At 37.7% G+C, this 24,193-nt stretch overlaps 1 protein-coding gene across 2 annotated transcripts in view; it reads left to right on the top strand.

The window, feature by feature from the left end:
* The window catches only part of LOC306856302 (teneurin-2-like), a gene marked incomplete at its 5' end in the record, with an annotated part of 227,828 nt that overhangs the window by 130,246 nt on the left and 73,389 nt on the right, over positions 1-24,193 (top strand). For both annotated transcript variants that reach the window (XM_079395482.1, XM_079395481.1), the window contains one exon: positions 10,923-11,148. In XM_079395482.1, the coding sequence (XP_079251608.1) occupies positions 10,923-11,148 (226 nt within the window). The remainder of the gene's footprint in view (positions 1-10,922; positions 11,149-24,193) is intronic.

The following is a 24,193-nucleotide window of genomic DNA, read 5'->3' as shown; positions in this document are numbered from 1 at the left end:
AAAAAAACATTCAGTGTGGAAAAATATTTTTCAAGGCATGTCAGTGTCTATAACTTTTTATCTTTTTGAGCATTATCAACTCTGGATGATGGATAGTAAAGCCTAGAGTGTCTTCTTTCCAAAGATACCTAATTTGTTTGTGTAGCACACTTTGTCAGGAACTGTTACCGTTTTAATTTAGGTAGGTTATTTTCACCTGTGAGGCCCAAAATGGGGGGCGTTACGTGTAAATTGGATTGGTAAATTCATTATTTTATTTGTGGATGTGTATTTAAACAGACCATATTTGATGAGACTAATTTCTCAAACTATCTGCTGTAAAGTTTTTTCCCCAATACATTTCTATAATTCAGAGTACCATAATTATATTTTTCTTATTTGCCTGTGCATTCAAAGTAATTTGTTTAGACATTATAAGACATAATTCACAAATTAAAGACACTAAGAATAGATTTAGTATTGTAGTATTCTGAAGCTTTATGTGTCTCCTGTAAAAACTGGTTGGCAGAGTTTTTTTTTTAACCAACTGTTTTTTTGTGGATGCATGTGTGAGAAATGGCACATCATTTGACACTAACGCAATGTTTTCTTGTTTTCAGTATTTTTCTTTCTTTTTTATTATACTGTATTTTATATTCTTAGTGCATATATACATACAAAAAATATTTCATATTCTTAAATGACATAGATCATTACTTGGAAGTATTTCATTAATTTGTGTGTGTGTGTGTGTGTGTGTGTGTGTGTGTGTGTGTGTGTGTGTGTGTGTGTGTGTGTGTTTTGTAGCTTGTGAGTTTTGATTTTGGATACTTTTTGCTCAGTTTTTGCAGTATTTATGTATTTTACATTGAAAACATTTAATGTGTGCTTAATCAAATGTACTCTAATCTGTTGTGATACTTTAAGTAGATGCTTCACTGGCACGGCCAGAGCAACTGGATTTTTATATTCAAATAATTGTTACAACTGGGTAATTAATCAGAGAGTTCGAGATTGTAATTATTTACCACATGAAAATGATAATGTTAGCACTTTTTTTTAATTATTATTTCTACACAATAATTTATTACCAGTATATTTTATTGGACCAGATTTTATATATATATATATATATATATATATATATATATATATATATATATATATATATATATATATATATATATATGAATAATAAAAATCTGTGATTTCTCTTGTTCATACATGATGAAACCTGATGCATGATCATGGGAAAGATATATCGTGCCTTGCACAACCTAGCGTACAAACAGTCTGTTTAGTTAAATTATGAAGGCTGTGGTGATTCCAGTTAAAATATGTTAACATCAAGCTTTGACTTTGACTTTAAGTTAAGAGTGTTAATTAACTAGGAGTCTTTCAACACTCTTTGAAAACATGCAGAATGAGAAAAAACCTTTGATATTTGCACCAGTCGTGTTTTTATCAGTCAGCATACCAGAAATGACGGATCGTACCGTATACGCTGCTCCTTTTTAAAATGGGTCAGAATTGGAATTATAGGCCTATCTTTGTTCAAGAAAGACGTGATTATATACCACAGATGTTGGCCTTTTATATTCAGTAATCCTTTCATAATGAAGGTTCATTACATGACACCAGGCAGTCATATTACTCCTCGGTGCATGTGAAACACTAGCAGATATTTAACAAATGGGTGATCATGCAGAACTGTTATTCCTTTGAAAATTTCCTTCACGGTCAGCTCTAAGCATGCGTGAATTATCATGGTTCGCCAACAGTATCAACAGCAGCATCACTGTGCAGACTATTCATTCTTAATTTTCATAATTTACCAGATATGATAGCTGATAATTATTATTATTATTAGTAGTATTTTATTGTTTTGGATGATGTCTGCTAGTATGAAAAAAATGAAAAATCAATCTCTGCACTTTTACTTTGTTACAATAATATAGAAATTTCTGCAAATACAATAGCTGTTAACTATTATGTAATTATTAATATTTACTAGAATAATGACTATGAATGTATTAAAACTTTTTTATGTATATATGCAAGTTAAATATGTGATTATAAAAAAAAGAATAAAAAAAAGAATTTTAATTATGCATATGGAACACAAAACCAGTCAAATTGAGTTATATTTACATTTACATTTACGCATTTAGCAGACGCTTTTATCCAAAGCGACTTACATTGCATTCAAGTTACAGTTTTTACATTTTATCAGCTCTTAGATTATACATAATCTGAAAGCTGAATAAATAAGCTTTCCATTGATGTATGGTTTGTTAGGATAGGATAATATTTGGCAGAGATACATTTGAATCTGGAATCTGAGGGTGCAAAAAAAAAAAAACCTTTAAAGTTGTCCAAATTAAGTCCTTAGCAATGCATATTACTAATTTAAAATTAAGTTTTGATATATTTACGGTAGGAAATTGACAAAATATCTTCATGGAACACATATTTTATATATTTGCTTGAATGTAAAAATGACTAAAACATAAACAATTATGTCTAACACTTTTAAATAAGATCAGCTACTGTATCTGTTTAAATCTTTATATTGATACATAAAGTGCAATAGTGATTGTAATTTTTATACTGAAAAACATTGTCAAAAAAGCACTGAAAATAACTGGAAAGAAAGAAAGAAAGAAAGAAAGAAAGAAAGAAAGAAAGAAAGAAAGAAAGAGAGAAAGAGAGAAAGAAAGAAAGAGAGAAAGAAAGAGAGAAAGAAAGAAAGAAAGAAAGAGAGAAAGAAAGAAAGAGAGAAAGAAAGAAAGAGAGAAAGAGAGAAAGAAGAGAATAGAATAGAATAAGCCATTAAATTCTCTGACTAACACTGATATAATAATAATAACAATAATAACTGTCTATACTGATATGTCGTATAAGCACAGTTACGATACATACAAGCTGTTCAACATACATCACAGGTCTGAGGTGGCAGCAGTGCTCACTGCGCCCCGTTCCTCCCACCCCTGAAGCGAGAGTAATTGGTATGCACTGATGTTCTTCTCCTCCGCATGCATGTGTGTGTGATTATTCTGCAGTGAGACAGGTCGTGCTCGAGCCTCTAGTTCTCAGAGGTGTCATCCTCGTGGCCGAGGTGTGCCCGGGAACCAGAGATTAATGTGCGTCTTGGAGACCTGTCTTGTCAGTTCGCTCGCTCTTTTTCCCATCCCTCTCTCCCTCAGCCATTCCCTCAATCGCCCTCCACCATTCCCTTCAGAGTTTCTGTGGCGCTCTCTGTCCCTCAATCCTCTGTCATCCTCTCCCTGTCGAGTCATCCTGTTCACCCAGTTTCCAGCCCTCTGTGCGGCTCGACGCTCGCTGCTCCTGGAAAGAGCTTCACTCTTAGCGCGCTAATGCCGCAGATAAATTATTCATATCTAGTTTCTGTGTTGTTCTTTTCGCTATTTCTGGAGTGTCTTGACTGTGGGAAAAAAATGGTAATAAGGAAATCGGTCGAAGTTTGTGTTATGGCTTGAGCTCTATGTTTTCAGCTGTGAGGCGAATAAAATGGTTTCATCTGTGTCAGTCAAGCATCAGAATAAATTATATATTAAGGGACCTAAACATTTGCAGTATAATGAATGTAATTGGGATTTGTGATTTGTTTGGGTGGCATTTGTAATCAGAGTAGGATGTCAGTACTCCCTAATTAGTCGAGGCAAGTGTCTGAGACTGACCAAACTGTGTGTATTTTGTTTTTCGCTCACTTTTATTATATAAAAGTTTAAGCTCACTTTTATTATATAAAAGTGACCCTGGACCACAAAACCAGTCATAAGGGTCTTTTTTTTTTAATTGAGGCTGAGTTACTATTTGAAAATCTGGAACCTGAGGATGCAAAAAAATCTAAATATTGAGAAAATCACCTTTAAAGTTGTCCAAATGAAGTTCTTAGCAATGCACATTAATAAACAATAATTAAGTTTTGATATATTAATGGTAGGACATTTACAAAATATCTTAATGGAGCATGATCTTTATTTAATATCATAATGATTTTTGGCATAAAAGAAAAATCGATCATTTTGACCCATATTGTTGGCTATTGCTACAAATATACCCATGACTGGTTTTGTGGTCCAGGGTCACATATCGCATATTTGACTAATAATTAAAAATAATGACAGTTCCCCCATCAGCCATTGGTCAGGCTGACAGATAGCCCTGCCCAAAACTCACACCATGGCTGAGATGTAGTGGTAGGCTTGTTTGGAGAGCGATAATGAATGGTTACACTTTTCAGGGAAATTAAAAGGACAGTTTACCCCCAAGTAAAGAAGGTATTTTGAGGAATGTTGGTTGCCAAATAATTCTGGTGACCACTGAATTACTTGTATGGGCAATTCAACATGTTGGGACACTGTATCATCTACAATGTATTATAATTCATTATACTGAGGCAGTTCTCAAAATATCTTCTTTCATGTTCCACACAAGAAAGAAAGTCACACAGATTTGGACCGACATAAGGGTGAGAAAAACTGTAATGTTTGAGTGAACTACCTTTTAAATTTAGAAAATGTTTATATATAACACACTTCAGCTTTAAATCCTAGAACTAAGACGAAGAAGAAGGAAAGGCCAGCTGGTGTCCAGCACTGAGCTATTTTTGTCCATCTGGATCCTCAGTTCTTCAGTAGCACAGGAGGGAGACGCCAGCTGATCTCACTTTTGCTGAGAATAAAACCGCTTCATATGTCAAAACAGTATAGTGTAGGAAATAGTGATGGGTGGTATGACTGTGTGTCAGCTGGTTTTTTGCGATTTTGCTATACAGTTTGTACTGGAATGTGGTTCTCACAGTCCTAGAAAAATCGGGTAACTTTAAAAGACTGATTTTTGGAAAAATAATAGATATTTTATAATCAGTGTAATTTTTTTAAATTATGGTCATTTTAAATTATTTCTTAAAATACTCTTAGTGTGTCTGTTCTGTTAAAAAGAAAAAAATAAGAAACCTTATCTAGTCATCACAAACAATTATGGGAAAAATACATTGAAATTTATTGGTCAGAAAGTGTTGGTGTTGATAAGCACAACGTCAGTATAGCTGTTATCACTTGCCAAACTGATTTACGTCATGCGTGTATGTGTTTATGTGCTGTCTATATTAATAAGCCCATGAGGCTTAACCAGTCACAATTTATGACCATAACTAGCAGTTCTATAGTTTTACTTTTGTTGTGTTAAATAACTGATTCTGAAGAGTCTGTTTTGCACTGATGCCAGATTTGGATTTGTGTCCATTGAGTTCCAAATATAAAAAGAAACATATTCAAGTGAGATGATGTTACTGTCAAAAAAAAAAAATAATAATAATAAAAAAATGAACAGAAGCATTACCACATGGTTTGGATCGGTTTGATTTTTCTTGTTTTGTTTTTGATATTTTGGCATCTTGTGCTTACCAAGGCTGCATTTATTTAATTAAAAATATAGTAATAACTGTAATATTGTGAAATACTATTGTAATTTACATTTACAAGAACTCTTTTCTATTTTAATGTGTATTTTATTTCATGTAAAATGTCATTTATTCCTGTGGTGGCAAATGGAAAAGACTACAGACTACTACTTGCAGATTACACTAACATTGAAACCATTCAAAAGTTTGAGGTTGGTAATACTTTTAACAACCCCCACCCCTTTTATTTTTTTTGAGAAGTCTCTTAGGCTCACCAAGGCTGCATTTATTTGACCAAAATATAGTAAACCAGTAGCATTGTAAAATATTATTACATTACAGTTTTCCATGTGATTATATTTTAAAATGTATTCCTATGATGGCAAAGCTTTTTTCAGCAGCCATTAGTCCAGTCTTCAGTGTCACATGATCCTTCAGAAATGATATGCTGAAGAAACACGTCTTATTATTATCAACACTGAAACCATTGTGTGTCTTAATATTTTTGTAGAAACTCTTAATACTTCTTTTTGGATTCTTTGATGAATAGAAAGTTCAGAAGAACAGAATTGATTTTAAATAGAAATCTTTTGTAACATTATAAACTGTCACAGTTGATCAGTTTAATGCGTCCTTTCAGAATAAAAGAAAACCTTACTGACCACAAACTTTGACCACAAACGAGTGGTAGTGTATAATCAATTCTTGGTTGAATTTCCAGGAAAATACATTACTCATACCATGACATACTGTATAATTTCAGTTGTGCCACCTGCCCCAATAGGGCGTTGTTTTTTGCTCAGCTCTGTGCTGTAACTTTGCAGTCTGCTGGGTTCCAAATGCATTGCAGTTGAGTTGCACATTTTTATATGTTTTTAATTAGTTGCAGATATTTTTGTATATTAGCTCTGTGTTCACATGTTCTGTGTTCATACCTTCGAATGACAGTGTGAACATGTTGTTGACAAGGTTCCCATACTCCCACTCAGTGAAGCTCTGAAATATTGTTGCTTATCATATACTGTCTAGCCAGATCTGTCGAGTGAGGGAAAAAAAAGAAAAAAAAAAAAAAACGGCGGTTGGTGCGTGAAGAATTAGTCTGAGGATGGATGAAAGACAGAAGGTGGTTGGCCACCAATCATGACACCTCATTGCTCTCTCCTTCTCTTTCTCTTTCTGTAAACACTCAACTCTATAGCACGGAGCTCAATTACCCCCGCTCTGTCTCCAGGCTCCTCCTGCCACATTTAGATTGTGTCTTTTATCATTCCAAATTGACATTTATGCTTTTACTCCTATTGTTTTTCCACCGTTCCCACCGCTCATGTTGGGCAATTTATTTTAATCCCTGTCATGGCATGGCCTATAGCCTAGCAAAGCTTGGCTGCAGTAATTTCACCATTGCCATGCACTGGAAACAAGAAGCCGCCATGCAGAGCTGTTGTCCCACGTCTCTTCCTCCGTTCCTCTGCCTGTCTCACCAACACCAGCTCATTTCTTCTGGCCCGTTCGCTCTCTCTCCCATCTGTCTTTCTCTTTCTGTTCCTTTTTTTTTTTTTTTACACTCTTTTTTTACTAATGATTTAGCTCAATGGTGTATTTATTTTTTTTTTTTACTTACTGTACAGTCAACTATAAATTAACTACAATAAATAATATTAAATATATATTAAATATAATAAATAAATAGAAATTATAATAACAAAATAAATGTCAAAATATTATTAATAATAAATAAAAATATATAAAGTCTATAGAAAGTCCCCTCAATTCACAGAAACAAACGTGTGTGTGTGTGTGTGTGTTTGGAGGCGGGGCAAGAAGCATATCTTCTATATTATTCCGCTTGATTTCCGAATTCTTGTGGCTTCATCTGTCGCTTGTGTAGCCAGTCAGAGCAAGCCAAATAAATGATATTTTCCACTATCTTTATAGCAGTTTCTCACTGATATGCCTTGAATATGAGTTTTTTTTTTTCTTTTTTTTTTCGATTTAGGCAAAAAGGCCTTTTCTGAACCCACATAGTGTCGCTTTCCCTGTGTTACTTGTCGACTATTTTGTATGCCTCCGCCGCTCGCTCACTGAATCAAAACTCAAGTATTCATAAACACTGCTAAATGGTGAAGAACGGAAAGCTGAGGGAGAAAGAAACACAGCCTTGTGAAAAGAGAAAGTGATGGAGGCTTGTTGGAAATAAATGAATGTCAGTAACAGAGGATAGAATAGCTTCACAGCTGTTTCGTGTCCCAATAAATCGAGCATTATGAAGCCTGTGTTGTAAGCGGAAGTTTTGAGAGGGAACGAGCTGCCGGAGAGCAGAATCTGTGGCCTTGTGTCATGTACGAGTTTCTTTCCCTGAACAAAATGAAGCTCTTTTAGTTCGTTTTACAGAACTCAATCATGAACAACACCAGGGTGAAATTTTGTTATTGTCTCTATTTCAAGAGAACAAGACCTGCCTTGGCTGCTTTTGTCTTAGTTCTTTGAGATTAGGATACTGAATGTCCTTCTGTTGTGTATTGTACAATTTATTTATTATTTGATTGTTTACCCTGTAGGGTAGACTGATATATATTGAGTCTAAAAAATAATTGGCACATATATGAACTATTGCTATTGGCAACAATCTAAAATATATTTTATTTTATTTTATTTTATTATTTTATTCTTATATAAACCATGTTTTTCTGTGCACTTAAGGGTTTTACTGGATAACAGCAATTTTTAAAAAAGAAAGCACAAACACAATGCACACTTTTTGACTATATTTTTATATTTAAAAGACATAAGCATTATAAATAATATGAATCTCAAACGTGAGTATGGTGTAACTTTCATATGATGGCACATTGATATATAATATACACAAAACACAATGCTATCTAAAATCACATTTAAAAAGTAGTTTTATTTCTATCCATTTTTTTCTCTCTACCTTTCTTGTGCATCATTCATATATGTCATATGACAATAAAATAATACAAACTGTTAGTGTGCCAACAGTGATAAAGCATAGCTATTTTTATTTCATTTATGTAATTATAAAACATCTTTAATGTTTAAGTCATTATTTTGAACATTGTAATGAAATCCAGAACTGTTTTATATATTGAGTGGAAACTTTTCATTTATATGATTAATTTTAAAAACAGATTCTTCTGTTATCGGCCTATTTCCTCCTCTTAGCTTTTGTTATTTGCAAAATCCACTATATTGGTTGACCTCTAGTCATATGCTCAATATGTTCAATTAAGTTGCCGTATCAATCCATCGGAGGAATGTTCCAGAGAGCAAATTCATAGCTACACACTCTGGCAATCAATATCTCTTTCCACAGGCGTCTTAAACGACCCCTGTCTTCTACCTCCTGCTTGGGAAAGATGTGCACATTGCAGTGAGAGATTTTGTATTTAGGCTCTTTCACGTAACTAATAGCTAATAACAGTAGTCGCCTGTAATCTCTGCATTACTGTACTGACTTTAGTTCGGTTCTCCGGCTGTGAGCTCCACGTCCAGGATAATGGAAGCGCAGGAGCGGCCCATTGTCCCTCTGTGATTCCAGCGGTTCACACGGAGACCCCTGGCGTGCCGTTCTCACATGAGAACGAAAAGAGAATCCGAGAAGTGCCATCCTTTATTTGCCCATTGAAGGCCACTGTCACAGCAGCCCATTCAGACGGCGCTTCTTCTGTGCCTGTCGCATCAATTTCGGCCGACTATGCCAGATCCCCTTGAAAAAACAAAGAATGACGCCTCGTTCATGGCAGCACTTTAAACCCTTAAAAGCAAAAGTTCCTCCCTGCCTTTGTTCCAGGGTGTGGAAAGTGGCCGTGCTGGTTTTGATGGGCATGTCACTGGGCGATAATCCAATGTTTTGAGCACCATTGTTGGAGCCGAAGAGTTCCTCCAGAGTTCCTCTGGCGCTGTAAGCTGAGAGAGCAGGGCTTTGTGCCCGGCCGGGTTTTGTCGCGTTCCGTTTTCAGAGCGCTCTGACACACTGCATGTAGAGAGATTACACAGCCCTGGCCCTCAGACCGTAGCCGATCTCCCGTTGGTCTAAAATCCTCTTTCATCTCGGAACCTCTTCTTAAGGGACACAAAGGCACTTTTGAATCCCTTGCTTTCCCCTCTTTTCACAGGCTCCTGGAAGAATTTGCTTCCGTTTGACCTCATGCGCTGATGCTGGGAGGTGCGGCGGAGGGTGTGAAACACGCATTATCATATTCACTGTGTTGTTTGCAACCGTTACGTTGAAGAAAAACAAATAAAAGGTGGAATATATGGCAGAAATAAACCCAGGCCTTTGTGGTAGTTCATGTGGATAATTGAATTTTTACTTTAGACACTCAGGAATGTAGACACATCTGTTAAACCTCTAGACACGCTTGAAAACAATATTTGTTCAGAGACCATCAGGTGGGGCAAATATCTTCGTTTATTATGTGCTGTAAAATATAGTACCTACCTATGTATCTCAGTTGTTAACATGCTGAGATGATTGCACAATAAAACACTACATGCTGTCATTAAATGTTTATAAAATTAACATATTTGCATGTCTAAATCATAAAACACTGGACTAGGCTATTTCTCTTATTATTGTAATTTTTTGTATATTATATTATATTATATTTAGAATTCATATTATATATTAGAATATATTAGAATTATGACTTTATATATTATAATATAAATGTTTGTGTGTGTGGGGGTGTGTGTGTGTATGTACACACACAATTTTGTATAATGGCATGGGTATGACATAGGTATTGCAAGGAGAATGTGATTTATGAGGACATCACCCCATGACCCCATATTTCAAAAGGCTTATAAATCATACAGAATGAGTTTTTTTGAGAAAGTAAAAATGCACAAAGTTTCCTGTAAGGGATAAGTTTAGGTGTAGGGTGATAGAAAATACGGTTTGTACAGTATAAAAACCATTATGCCTATGGAATGTCCCCACAATTCACAAAAACAAATGTATATATTTGTATGTACACACACACACACACACACATATATATATATATATATATATATATATATATATATGTATATATATATATATATATATATAATATAGCTGTATTCAACTATAGATGTTAAAATAAATGTTATTTATTTATTTATATTGTAGTAAGCATGTCAAGAGCTAGAAGGCAATGCAAATTTATTTTTGTTTTCATACTAATAGAGACTTCAAATCCAGGCATGTTTTATTTCTCCACCTAGCAACAGATTTTTATCAAAGTCTTCTTTTTGTTTCTGCTTAGATCTTATTGTCCATAATTGATCCTTCTCCCTGTTGCAATATGTCTAGCATTTCACCTCCCCTCCTTTCAGTTACAGACGTTTCACGCATGACTGTTGAGCAGTAAACAGATTACAGTTGCACTGAATCAAAGCAACCTGAACAACTTGATTTTTTTCATTTGTGATCTAAAACATTTTGCAGACAGCATCGTATAATAGAAGCTCTGTGATTTATCTCCCTTTTCTCTCTCTCTTTCAGGTGCGTCCAGTCATCACAATCAGACCTCCCTGCGACCTCCTCTGCCTCCCCTGCACAACCACCACCAGTCATCGGCTAATTCCCTCAATCGCAGCAACCAGGCCAGCCGGCGGAACCCGCAGGGCCACGCACCTACTGCCGCCCCGCCAGATGGACCCTCCACCCCTGAATCCGTCCAGCTCCAGGACAGTTGGGCTCTTAACAGCAGTGTCCCGCTGGAGACACGGTAAGTTTCACAAAAACACCAAAAGACACCTGCTAGGGCTGCAGATTTCATTTTGGGAAAATTATAGAGCTTTTGTTCATTTTCACTGACAGCATATTATGTTATGATCTTTTGTGTCGTGTCTTAATAATGGGGGCAGTATTGTTATATTATAAAAAATATATTATAAAAATAATAATATTCAAATTATATAATAAAATACAAAATAAAGCATAATTATTAAAATGCATTATTCATTTCCATTCATATTATGTTACAATACCAACAATTATTTAATACAATATTATAATCTTTTTGTTTAATGACTAATTATACCAGAATTGTATAGTGTATATCAAATATAAATATATACATATAAAATAAAGAAATTTAAAAAGTAAATGAACACATACTACTTATAAAAAACAAGATTTTACAAAATGACAGTTTTAAATAATATCCATTTTTATATTTTATATCTATATTAATAATTATTAAAATGCATTATTTTCATTTATATTACATTGTCATATTTAAATTTAATTATATAAAATAATATAATCTATATATTTTTGTGAGTAATATACAGTAATTGTCCTAAATAAAATACAATTACAATCCATAGAATACACTTCCAGACTTCACAGCCTGTCACACTCACACACATTGGATTGTATGCGTTGGGTCTCTGTGGGCTGTATTTTTTGTTTATTGTGTAGTATAGTGTATCTCTTCTTGCAGGACTGGAGTTTTGCTCCCCTTGACTCAACAATACTCTCCTCTATTGCTGTATACACTATTTATGAGACACACACACTTTTTGTGTCTATTTCTTGTTCTCTCTCTATTTTTTTTCGGTTCCCATCCCCCTATCATTCAGATGTTTTATTCACCAGGTGCTCCGATACACATCACAACCCAGTTCCTTTAGTACCCCACCCAGCACCATGCTGCATGTCCAATACCGTGTCGGCATATACATTCACACAACAGAATCCATGAAGGGCCAGGCCTCACACACGCATAAACACACATTCACACACACTCTACGTCCATCAGCGCCAGTCACCATCCATCTCTACACAGATCCCTCTCGCTCTGTCTCTCCGTTGCTCTCTCCCATAAAAAAAAAATTGACAATCACTTTCAGACGAAGCAAGCGCCGCCTGAAAAATAGGTCATGCGATGGCACGCATGCAAAGCAGGGCTGCAACGGCATGCACGGGATACGAAAAGTTCGGTATTGAATGCTAGAGTACTAGCAAGAGAGGAATAGGGCCATATGGTGACAGATTGGTTGAGAGTCACAGAAAGTGAGGAATGTGCAGCTGTCACATTAGATGAAGTGTCTCAGTGGTCGGGAGTCTGGAGCCGAGGGGACCGCAGGTGGAGCAGGCTGGAGTTCGGAGGGAGTTTTTTCCGCCGACGCACACAGCTGCATCCCAGTTCATCTCAGTTTTGAGCGGCCACAGGTTTGCTTCTTCAATATTCTCCGCGGACACGCACGCAAATGCACTCTCAGATTCTTCAAACGTATCAAGCTGCCTCCAGACGTTGGACGGACTACCCACAATCCCCTGACACTTCAAAGCTCTACCCTTGGCTGGCAGATTAGAATGACTTCTTTCAGGGCATATGGACGTGACCTCAAACACCCTCTACCTCATATTGCTTTGTCTGTTAGACAGCCCTGTCTGCGGCAAAGTGCAAACCCAGCACTTCTCACAACGGTTTCATGAGATAAATTCCATCGGGTATTTACAGGGGCAATTTGGAGCTACTCTCAGCTCTGCCGTGTTTTTGGAGTCGGTGGGGTGATTTGACCCACTATTTGATGCAGCTGTCTGCCCTGCGGCTATAAGGATGTGAAAAAAAAACAGTTAGTAAATGATAAATTTTTTTTAAAGATATAAAATACATAAAAATATTATAACAAAAAATTTTTAAAATATAAAATATACACTAAAAGCTGCAAATAAAATGAAGCTCAATGCAAGGCAAAAAACATATTTTAGACCATTATAAGATCATAAATAATAGTGCTGTCAAACGATGAATCGCATCCAAAATAAAAGTTTTTGTTTTCATAATATATGTATGTGTGCTGTGTATATTTGTGATGTATATATAAATACACATGCATGTATATATTTCAGAAAAATATGTTATGTTTATATATTAAATATATTGATTTATAATATAAATTATATGAATATAAATATAGACATGTAAATATTTTCAAAATATATACTGTATGTGTGTGTATTTAAATATACATAATAAATATACACAGAACACACACTTATATTATGCAAACAAAAACATTTATTAATCGTTTGACAGCACTACTAAATAATTTGAACATCTGAAATATATGACATGGAACTAAGTTTAGGAAGAATGTTTAGGGTGGTACCATCATACAAAAACTAAAATGAAAATATTAACTGAAAACACTGAATATTTAAAAAATCCTAACAATTCTAAAATATAAAATATGTAATTTTATTCACTAAGCAACATTTATTTATTTTTATTTTTTTTTACTATTTGTGACCCATGCTGGCAAAATGAGTTGGAATGAGCAAATTTTCAAAAAATGAGTTTTCCTCCAATTTATTTCTTAATAATCATTACTATATTATTAATCACAATATTGCTATTTTTATTTGATCTTTGTTATTAAAAATAAGAACAAAATGCAAATAAACAATGATTTAATCAAGAGCCAGTTATATTAGAAGCATAATTTCTTTTAGTTGTAATTAGCTCTGTCTTATATCTCATGGTGAACATTTCGTTGTGCTGGCCAGTCACACAAGAGGACCTTTTAATATGCACGTTTTCCCAAGCTTATTGGTCTACATGAACAGACTCGTTCAACACTCTTACAGTTTCTGCTGCACGGAGGGGAAACTCCAGATGCTCGAAGGTTTGAAAAAACGCAGGCTCACGGTGTCTAGCTATGCAAGACTAATTATCTTATGAAATATGATGTCCATGGGTGTGCGATATTGAAAAAAAATGATATCTCGATATTTTTTTTTTTTTTTTCGATAACGATGATTAGACGATATGTTGCAGTGTGTGTTATTGTGCTGATATCTGACTACCGTGGACAGCTGCACTTTTTGATATTCTTCGTATTCTGAGTGGTCAGTTCACATCAGTGATTAATTAATCTTTTCATTTAAGTTTAAATAGAGTTTTACCTTTTAATAAAGCATTTTTTTTCTAAAAGTGTACATCTTTTGAGTCAAATTGTTACATTTAATCAGTCAATTAAGATAACACACATTTAGGCTTTTACCAAACAAATGAAGCCAGTCTCATCAAAATTTATCTTTGCAGAAGTTGCATCTGAAGTGGCATTTAGATGTATTTACACACTATTTAATGCAGCTCAGAGGGACATGGAGTGCTTTAACCAGTTAGAAATGCATAATTTGTTGACATTTTAAACATAAAACACTGAATACTGATATTTAAAATTATTTTTAAAATGAAAATAGACTTTAAATGTGAAATTAAAAGTAGGTGGCAGAAAGTCACTGGTAATAAGTGAAACATTTCGACTGAACCGAATTGTTTAACGGTTGATTCATTCAGGTACAAAGCACTGTCATGTTGCTCAGAGACGCAAAACAGTGCTGTAGCTGTTTGAAATATTTTTTTGTCGGCGAAATGGAGCAAAAACAGGCAATATGGTGTCTAAAAGTCTCTTAATATTAACTTATTGTTTATTGAACTGTTGTATAAAATGAATATCACATTTGTAATCATGCTTATTTTTTGAAGAAAAAACGTCATGAAACATAAATATATACATTTTCTGCCCCCATATCTTGAATTTTGCGATCATTCTTAATGCATTTTAACAGACTGAATCTTGCAGTGAAATAACACTCTAAATGCGCAGGTGCACTATTGGCTCACTTCTGAGGAGCAGCAGAGAGAAGAAACTTTTTTTATTCAAACTGTTTTCCTCCGGGACGTCACACCACCATCAAAATCTCAACTGAGTGTGTGTTAATAGCGCAGTATCAGAGTGCGCTGAACACTTGAGCTCTGGGAGCTCTCCTCTATAGTCTCGAGTTTTCAGCCTCACGTTCAGGAAGCTAAGTATTTATGTGGAAAAAAATTGGGCCTGTCACAGAGACGGAGCCCAATTAGAGGTGGTTTACTTGGGCTTAAACTCCGCCTGTGCCCCCCTGAGCTGGAGCTAATGATGGTGTGCTCCATCTTAGTGGACGGAAATGGGAGAAGATGCTCTATTAGGCGTCAGCGAAGAGCTTGTGTGTCTGCCTGCTGTCTTTTTCTTTTCTTTTCCCCTTCTATCGCTCTCCCCGTGGGCTTGTTTGAAACACCGGTGTCATTTCTCTCACTTGTTCTGCACATGACTTGTCATCCCCTAACAGGCCTCTAACTTCTCCGCAGAAAAATTCAGAGAAGAAATACTTGCCTTTCCTGCTCTGAATCTCAGCTATCGCTAACTGCTTTTGTTCATCGCCAGATACAAATGGACCAGGTGGAATCTGCAGACTTTTGTGCACAGACTTGGGGGAGGGGGTCTGTGGAAAAGTTGAAACATGGTAAAATTTGTGAAGCTGAGAGTACCAGATGGCAGTGGTAGCAGAAAATATATAGACTCCCATTCTTTTTTTATATTTCTGAAGTATCTTCCCCATGGGCGTAACCACCATATACTTTGGGGGGGACATGTCCAATACCGCGGCAATTTTTGAATAAATGTGAAAAAATATCACGTTCAAATGGCTCAGTATTATAGCTAGGTAGCTAGCATGATACCTTGAAAATAGGCTGAATAATGAACTGCTGGAGTCACAGACCAAGGAGTTCCCGCACTTCCCACTCCATTGATAAGCCTCTATTCATTCGTTGATGGCCTGGCCTGTTTGTTTTTACGATCTGATCCGTGACTGAACAGATATAAGTTGACACATTGATTTGAATGGAAACCTATCTGATCCGGTGCCGTAGACTCGAAAGCTTAATTCTGGTGGGGGAAAAACTTTTAAAAGGGGTCCATTTACTCTGTCATCAGTGTGTGTAGTTCTTTTTTCAGTCTCCCCCCGTGTGTCGTGTGTGTGTGTGTGTGTGTGTGAGAGAGTGAGATATTGACTGATGTTTTTAAAATTCACTTGGCACTTAACAGGCTTGGTAAAGTCAAAGCAAATAACACTCGCACCAATAAAAACAGAATTTTGAATGCATCAAATTAAAATGATTATTAGGGTCAGTCATTTTATTCAAAATGCTTTATTCACAATATTCAAAATGCTTTAGGTATGTAAGTTTTTCTCACTGCAAGCCATCCTATTTGCTGCTATGTCAGAGAAATTGCAGACTGTTCTTTCAATGTTAATTCAAATGGTCAATGTATTCCTCAAAACTATGTTCTAGATGAGCAAATCTTTATCAATATATGAAAATTGTGAATTGTGGGAAATGCACTTCACTACATTTTAAAACACATTAATTACTGAGTAAAAAATAATTTAAAAAAACGCTCCCTGGAAACTACTGCAGTAAATAATGGGCAGGAGAACAAACTGGCGCTAAAATCACAAGAAAGATGCAGATGGACAGACAGGCGTTAATGGTGCAGACCCAGCTGAAAGCCAAACCCTGTCGTTTTCTGCTGAAGTTGAACTCGAAGTAAATGAAGTGAACTCCTGGCCATGTTTATGGTCTATTATGCAATGTAAGCTGTGTTTGCCTAGGGAGACCAAACTAGCAGCAAATCTCAACATCACCCATTCGCAAGCATGTAAAGGTAAGGTAAATACTTGCATCATTGCATTGGTGGTTAAAATGAAGCTTTGGCAGTTTAGCAAAAGGTTTTGCACAAATTAGCCAAAAAGACAGTGGTGCAGTAATTGTTGTTTTAACGATGTGCGATTTGACATTATCAGTATTTAGCCAAAAACCAAACAAAAAACTCCTACTGTGTGTGAAGTCTAGTAGATTAGACTAGTGCATGCGCATTTATAGTGCATTCTTTCACTGCGTGATTGTTAAAATGCATTTAAAATGATCACAAAATTGAAGAGATAGGTGCAGAAAATGTATATTTATATAATTTCATATAGTAAATCAATATCACACGAAGAGTGCCGTTTTCCGCCAAAAATCAGCATGATTACAAATAGATTTTTTTTACAACTCAATAAACAATAAATTAATTAAGAGACTTGCGTTTTAGACACCATATTGTCTGTTTTTGCTCTATTTCAACAACAAGAATAATCCCAAACACAGCCACAGCACTGTTTTGCGTCTCTGAGCAAAATGACAGTGTTTTGTTCCTGAATGAATCAACCGTTTAAAGGATTCGGTTCAGTCAATGACTCACTTATTAACTGTGACTTGCTGCCACCTACTGGGGGTTTTAATTTCGCATTTAAAGTATCTTTTGATTTTTTTTTTTTTTTTTATATAATTTCAAATGAGTATTGAACTTTTTTTTTCTTATATTTCAAAACATTATTTCTGCATTTGTAACTGCAGGTTAAATGCATTTATGTCCTGCATTAAACAGTATGTAAATGCATCTAAATGCCACTTCAGATGAAGCTTCTGTGTTTCCTCTGCATTTCAAAGATAAATTTTGTTGATACTGATTTAATTTGCCTGGTAATTGTCAGTCCTTGTCTTGTGTTTCCCCTCCTCCCGTGCCCATATTTGGCCTTCCTGTTCCTGTCCTTGTTTGTCATCATTGTTTAATTAGTCCCTAGCCCTGTGTTTGATTAGTCCACACCTGTTCCTCGTTAATTTCCCAGTGTTCTTAAACCCTGTGTTTCCCTGCCTCTGTGTCCAGTCTGACCGTCAAACCCTTGTCTACAGTTGCTGTCTCCACGTTTCCTGTGAGTTCTAAGTTTGCCTTATTAAAGCCTGTGTTCAAGAGAAGTTGCTCGCCTCTGCCTTTCCCTGCTCCCAGAGGGAGCGTGACAGAAGACTGGACCTATACAACTCAACTATGGCTGAAGACAGGCTTTGGTGTCTGCGGCAGGATGGTCGGGATTTGGTAAGGTATGTTGAGGAGTTTCTTGAGCTTTCCAACGAGGTGAGCTGGATTGACGCCTCGCTCTGTGTGTGTTTTCGGTTTGGGTTGGACAAAGATGTCATCAGCTGCGATATCCCCACGTCCAGTTTTTCCCTTATCGGGCTGATAAATTATGTCCTCAATGTACATGGCATTGATTTCGAAGTCGAAGAATGTCAAACCGATCTTCGTCCAACCCAACCCGAGAACAACCCGGCCTTACCAGCTCACCGCTCACCAGGACCCTCCACATGCCCTGCCAAATGTTCCGGCCACCCAACTCTTCCCAGCACTGCTGCTGTCCTCAGCCCAGAGCACCCCCGCAACCCCGCGCTTCAAGAGCGCCCTCCTGTACCTGCTCCTCGCAAGTGCCCTCCTGAGTTCCCGCTGGTTCCGTCCAGCCCTCCTGAGTTCCCGCTGGTTCCGTCCGGCTCTCCTTCGTCTCCGCTGGTTCCATCCAGCCCCGCGCCTCCCGAGCGCCCCCAAGTGTCCGCGCTTCCAGAGCGCCCCCAAGTGTCCGCGCTTCCAGAGCGCCCCCAAGTGTCTGCGCTTCCAGAGCGCCCTCCCGTGCCGGCTCCACGCCCGTGCCCTCCTGAGTTTCCGCTGGTTCCGTCCAGCCCAGCTCGTCACGAGCGTCCCCAAGTGGCTGCACTTCAAGAGCGTCCCCAAGAGGCTGCGCTTCAAGAGCGTCCCCAAGTTTCCGCGCTGCAAGAGCGCCCCCAGGTGTCCGCGCTGCAAGAGCGCCCCCAGGTGTCCGCGCTTCCCGAGCGCCCTCCTGTGCCGGCTCCTCGCACGTGCCCTCCCGTGCCGGCTCCTCGCACATGCCCTCCCGTGCCGGCTCCTCGCACGTGCCCTCCCGTGCCGGCTCCACGCACGTGCCCTCCCGTGCCGGCTCCACGCACGAGCCCTCCCGTGCCGGCTCCACGCACGTGCCCTCCTGCGTTTCCGCTGGTTCCATCCAGCCCCGTGCTGCAAGAGCGCCCGACAGAGTCCGCGCTGCAAGAGCGCCCGACAGAGTCCGCTCCTCTGAGGCTCCCAGGGGGGAGCTTCCCCAAGAAAATTTTTGAGGGGGGTAAGAGGGTCACAGCCTGTGTGGCCGGGCCAAGGGCCAAGGCCACACGACCCGAAAAAAATAGGCCGTGGCTTCCCGAGGCTCCAGATCCGCCATGGCCTCCCGAGTCTCCAGATCCGCCATGGCCTCCCGAGTCCCCTGACCCGCCATGGCCTCCCGTGTTCCCTGACCCGCCATGGCCTCCCGTGTTCCCTGACCCGCCATGGCCTCCCGTGTTCCCTGACCCGCCATGGCCTCCCGAGTCCCCTGACCCGCCATGGCCTCCCGAGTCCCCTGACCCGCCATGGCCCCCGGAACGGGCACCGCCCTGGAGGCCTCCAGAGCGCCCTCCCCATCGGATGGTGTTAGGCGTGAGGACACGCCTTCCAGAGGGGGGCGTAATGTCAGTCCTTGTCTTGTGTTTCCCCTCCTCCCGTGCCCATATTTGGCCTTCCTGTTCCTGTCCTCATTTGTCATCATTGTTTAATTAGTCCCTAGCCCTGTGTTTGATTAGTCCACACCTGTTCCTCGTTAATTTCCCAGTGTTCTTAAACCCTGTGTTTCCCTGCCTCTGTGTCCAGTCTGACCGTCAAACCCTTGTCTACAGTTGCTGTCTCCACGTTTCCTGTGAGTTCTAAGTTTGCCTTATTAAAGCCTGTGTTCAAGAGAAGTTGCTCGCCTCTGCCTTTCCCTGCTCCCAGAGGGAGCGTGACAGTAATAGCCCAAATGTCTCATTATTCTAAATAACTGATTCCTTTAATTAAAAACAACTAATTTGAGATTTATAGACTTATCCCAGGGGTGTCAACTCAGTTACTGGAGAGCTGCAGCCCTGCAGAGTTTAGTTCCAACCCTGCTCCAACACACATAACATGTAGTTTTCAAATAAGCCTAAATGATTAGATTAGTATAGATATAACCCTAATTAAACACATCTGATCCAGCTATAGCTTTTTATAGCTATTTAATTAGGGTTATATTAGGGATGGGCGATTATATCGCATGCGATATGCATGCACATCTCGTCAGTAAAGCCGGTTCCTTGATTAGCGCTAAATCTCCATCACCTGTTTTCAAATGGAGAGTCATTTAATACACGGAGCCGTAGTTCACTGACAAGCTACGCAATTTGCGTTCATTGTCGAAGGCGATATATCTGCAATAATGAAAGTGATATTGCGTAGCTTGTCAGTGAACTACGGCTCCGTGTATTAAATGCCGCTCCATTTGAAAACAGGTGATGGAGATTTAGCGCTAATCAAGGAACCGGCTTTACTGACGAGATGCGCATGCAACCAAATGCGATATATCGCCCATCCCTAGGTTATATCTATACTGTTGTAGGGCTGTGGCCGTCCAGGAACTGAGTTTGACACGCTTGGTCTATCCCATTGTTTCGTCCCTCCCACTGTTAAAAAGTAACTAAGTAATTTTTCCTCTGAGTAAATTTGAAATGAGCTACTTTTTACTTTTACTTGAGTAGATTTTTAGACTGGTACTTTTACTTGTACTTAAGTAAAATTTTCATTAAGGTAATGGTACTTTTACTTGAGTAAAATATTTCCGTACTCTTTCCACCTCTGAAAATGAGTTGTTCCAATTTAGCAGACATTAAGGCCCAGTTTCACAGACAGGGCTTAGACTAAGCCAGGATTAGGTCATTGTTCAATTAGGACATAAGTAATTTTTATAAACATGCTTAGGAAAAAACATTACTGGTGTGCATCTTGAGACAAAACAAAGGCACTGATATATTTTAACATCAGTCATTGCGAGCTTCTTTCAGTTGAAACTGTAACTAGGTGAACGAGACATGAGACGTGAGGATCCATTTGCAAGCTTTTATTAATAAACATAGAAAAATAACAGGCAGGGTCAAAACACCAGCAAACGGGTATGGCACGGGCAAGACACAAGAGTAATCCTAGGGTTATGCGTGGGTCCTCGATCGGCAAACAATATCCAGAGGGCTTGAGAAGAGTAGTCCAATAACCTGAGCAATAATCCAAACGAGGTAAACAGAGTCCGAAACTGTGAGGCAAGGGTAAATCCACGATACAAGGGCTGGAAACAGGAAACGAGACTATAAACAAAATAAACTAAACTTAGAGAACACAGAATGGCTCGTTAAGGCAGCTAACACTAGGAGAGTGTTATACGCAGAACAATACTCGGCAAAGACAGAGAGGAAGTCCAAAGCTTATAAAGTGTGTGTAATCAGTGCAATCAGCTGTGTGATCAGAGCAATGTGAGATTGGTGACAGCTGTGTGTCTTCAGTGCAATGGATGATGGGAATTGTAGTTCGTGGGTGAAGTGCAACAGTAATGTGGTGCAAAAGTCAATGTGATGGAGGAGTGACATCTGGTGGTGAGTAAACGGAAGTCCACAGACCAGATTTGTAACAGAAACAGCTCAGACTTACATTTTAGTCTAGGACTAGGCTTAAGCCTTGTCTGTGAAACTGGGGGTATGTATACCAGTTTAGTAAACTAAAAGTACATATGAAGTGAAGTGAAGTGAAGTGAAGTGACATACGGCCAAGTATGGTGACCCATACTCGGAATTCGTGCTCTGCATTTAACCCATCCAACGTGCACACACACAGCAGTGAACACACACACACACCGTGAACACACACCCGGAGCAGTGGGCAGCCATGCTGCGGCGCCCGGGGAGCAGTTGGGGGTTCGGTGCCTTGCTCAAGGGCACCTCAGTCGTGGTATTGAGGGTGGAGAGAGCGCTGGACATTCACTCCCCCCACCTACAATCCCTGCCGGCCCGAGACTCGAACCCACAACCTTTGGATTACAAGTCCGACTCTCTAACCATTAGGCCACAACTTCCCCATACATATGTAAATGTATCTGTAGTACACTTAATACAAAATAAATGTTTCAAATACATTTTAGTATATTTATTTTTCATTATGGTTATGCTCACCAAGACTGTGATTATTTAATCAAAATACAATAAAAACAGCAATATTTTAATATATTATTAACATTTAAAATAACTGTCTTCTATTTTTTAATATTTTGAAATGAATTATATTCCTGTGAATATTTTTCATATCAATATAATCATTTTTAGCAGCCATTATGCCACAAATCAATTCTTAAAGAAACATCATTTGTGAACCATTTCTTATTATCACAGATAAAAATAGATACGCTGCTTTATATTTTTTGTGCAAACCATTTTTTTTTCAGGATTCTGTACTGATTGATTTCTTTTTATACAGCATTTAGTTGGAATAGGATCTTTTAATAACATTAATGCATCCCTGCTGAATAAAGGTATTAATTTCCTTAAAAATAATCTGACCTCAAACATTTGAACTGTAGTGAATAATATTTGTTTTTTGATTGTGTATTTTATTTTTCTGTTAATATGTATATTATATGTATATTAAAAATATATATATTTTCTGAAAAATAAAAACATAAGAAAAAAATATATATATTGCTTTGAATATAGTGCTTTGAAATTTGTGGTGAGGCAAGAAAAAAACCTACTTTAAATATAACTGAAACTGAAATATTACCTCACTGTTGAGCCCTAGGATCAGCGGGTAGAGATGCCGCTGTATAGGCCTGACTATAATGTACCTAATCAGGCAATTATACAGTATAATATACAAATCCTTTAATACCTCTGCACTGTAAAAAAAAAAAAAAAAAAAAGTTGAGCCAATTTACAATTAAGGCAACCAGCTTCAGCAGATTTTTTAGATTATTGTGATTTTTATGGTAGAAGTTGAGCAGTTAAGCAGATTTGTTAATTTGATAATGTATATTTGTTAACGTTAAGCAGACTTTTTTATGTGTACAGTATATCTAAAATTATTGTGTTGTTTTTTCTTTTTTTCTTTCAAAACTCCTCATTTTTAAAGTTGTTTTTAGTGTTGTCATGGTACCTGCATTTCAGTAGTTTGTACAAATACCAGTAAAATCCCACAGTTCTCGGTACCATAGTAAAAGCTATTGTAATGCTATTAATAATTATAAGTAAAGACGTTAAAACAGTAGCATGTAGCCTTCAAATATTGTTCAATTATGTAAACATTAGCCGCTTTTCCACCATCAACCGAACCATTCTAAGAACAACAAGGAACGATTCCAGTTATGTTTGCACTTAACCTGGCTCGACACGGCATGGTTAGGAACTGTTCTCAGTTTTATTGGTTTATAATATCTTAAAAAATATCTGATCATCCTCCATAACGTAATTTCTATTTACATATCATACTGTATGTAAACACCTGCGTTACAAAGGCAATGACTGACACACGCTCTGCTATCACCCCCACAGTGGAAAATGAAATCAAATCTGTGCCAAATTGCTTGGATCGGCACGAAATGGACCCTTTTAAGCAACAAGAACTGTTCAGCCTAATGCTGGAAAAGCATTGTATTAAAACGATCAAATGAAAGTAATAAAATAACAAAGAAACACATTGCAGGTAACAGAACAAGTGGACGGTCTATTGCACTTACGCTGCAAGACTTAATGCACAGATCTATTCTGACTCATCAGATTGGTTTTGCCCTATCCATTGCTATGGTTATCACAATATCAAACATCACTTTAGAAACTTTTGTCACTTTAGAAACTTTAGAAACAGTGTGTACTTAGCATGAAAACTAACTTTTGTTCAAATGTGTTATAAACAGGAAGTGAGCAAAGACACTCTCTTTTAATCAATGAAGCTCACATCTTGTTTATACTTTGTTGGCTCAAGCTGAATGAACTTTAATGGTTCTCAATTTATTTATATTAAAAAGAATATATTAATAAATGAAAAATCCATTGCAACTGAAACTTGACTACATACTTTAGTATATATAATAACCAACTTGTAACAATTGCAACACGAAGATAGATAGATGATAAATGGATAGATGATAGAAAGATCTGCCTCTTTAATTCTATATAACCTCCAAACCTT

This window comes from Barbus barbus, assembly GCF_936440315.1.
Source record: "Barbus barbus genome assembly, chromosome: 36".
NCBI lineage: Eukaryota > Metazoa > Chordata > Actinopteri > Cypriniformes > Cyprinidae > Barbus > Barbus barbus.
This window is presented reverse-complemented; position numbering and strand designations above follow the sequence as displayed.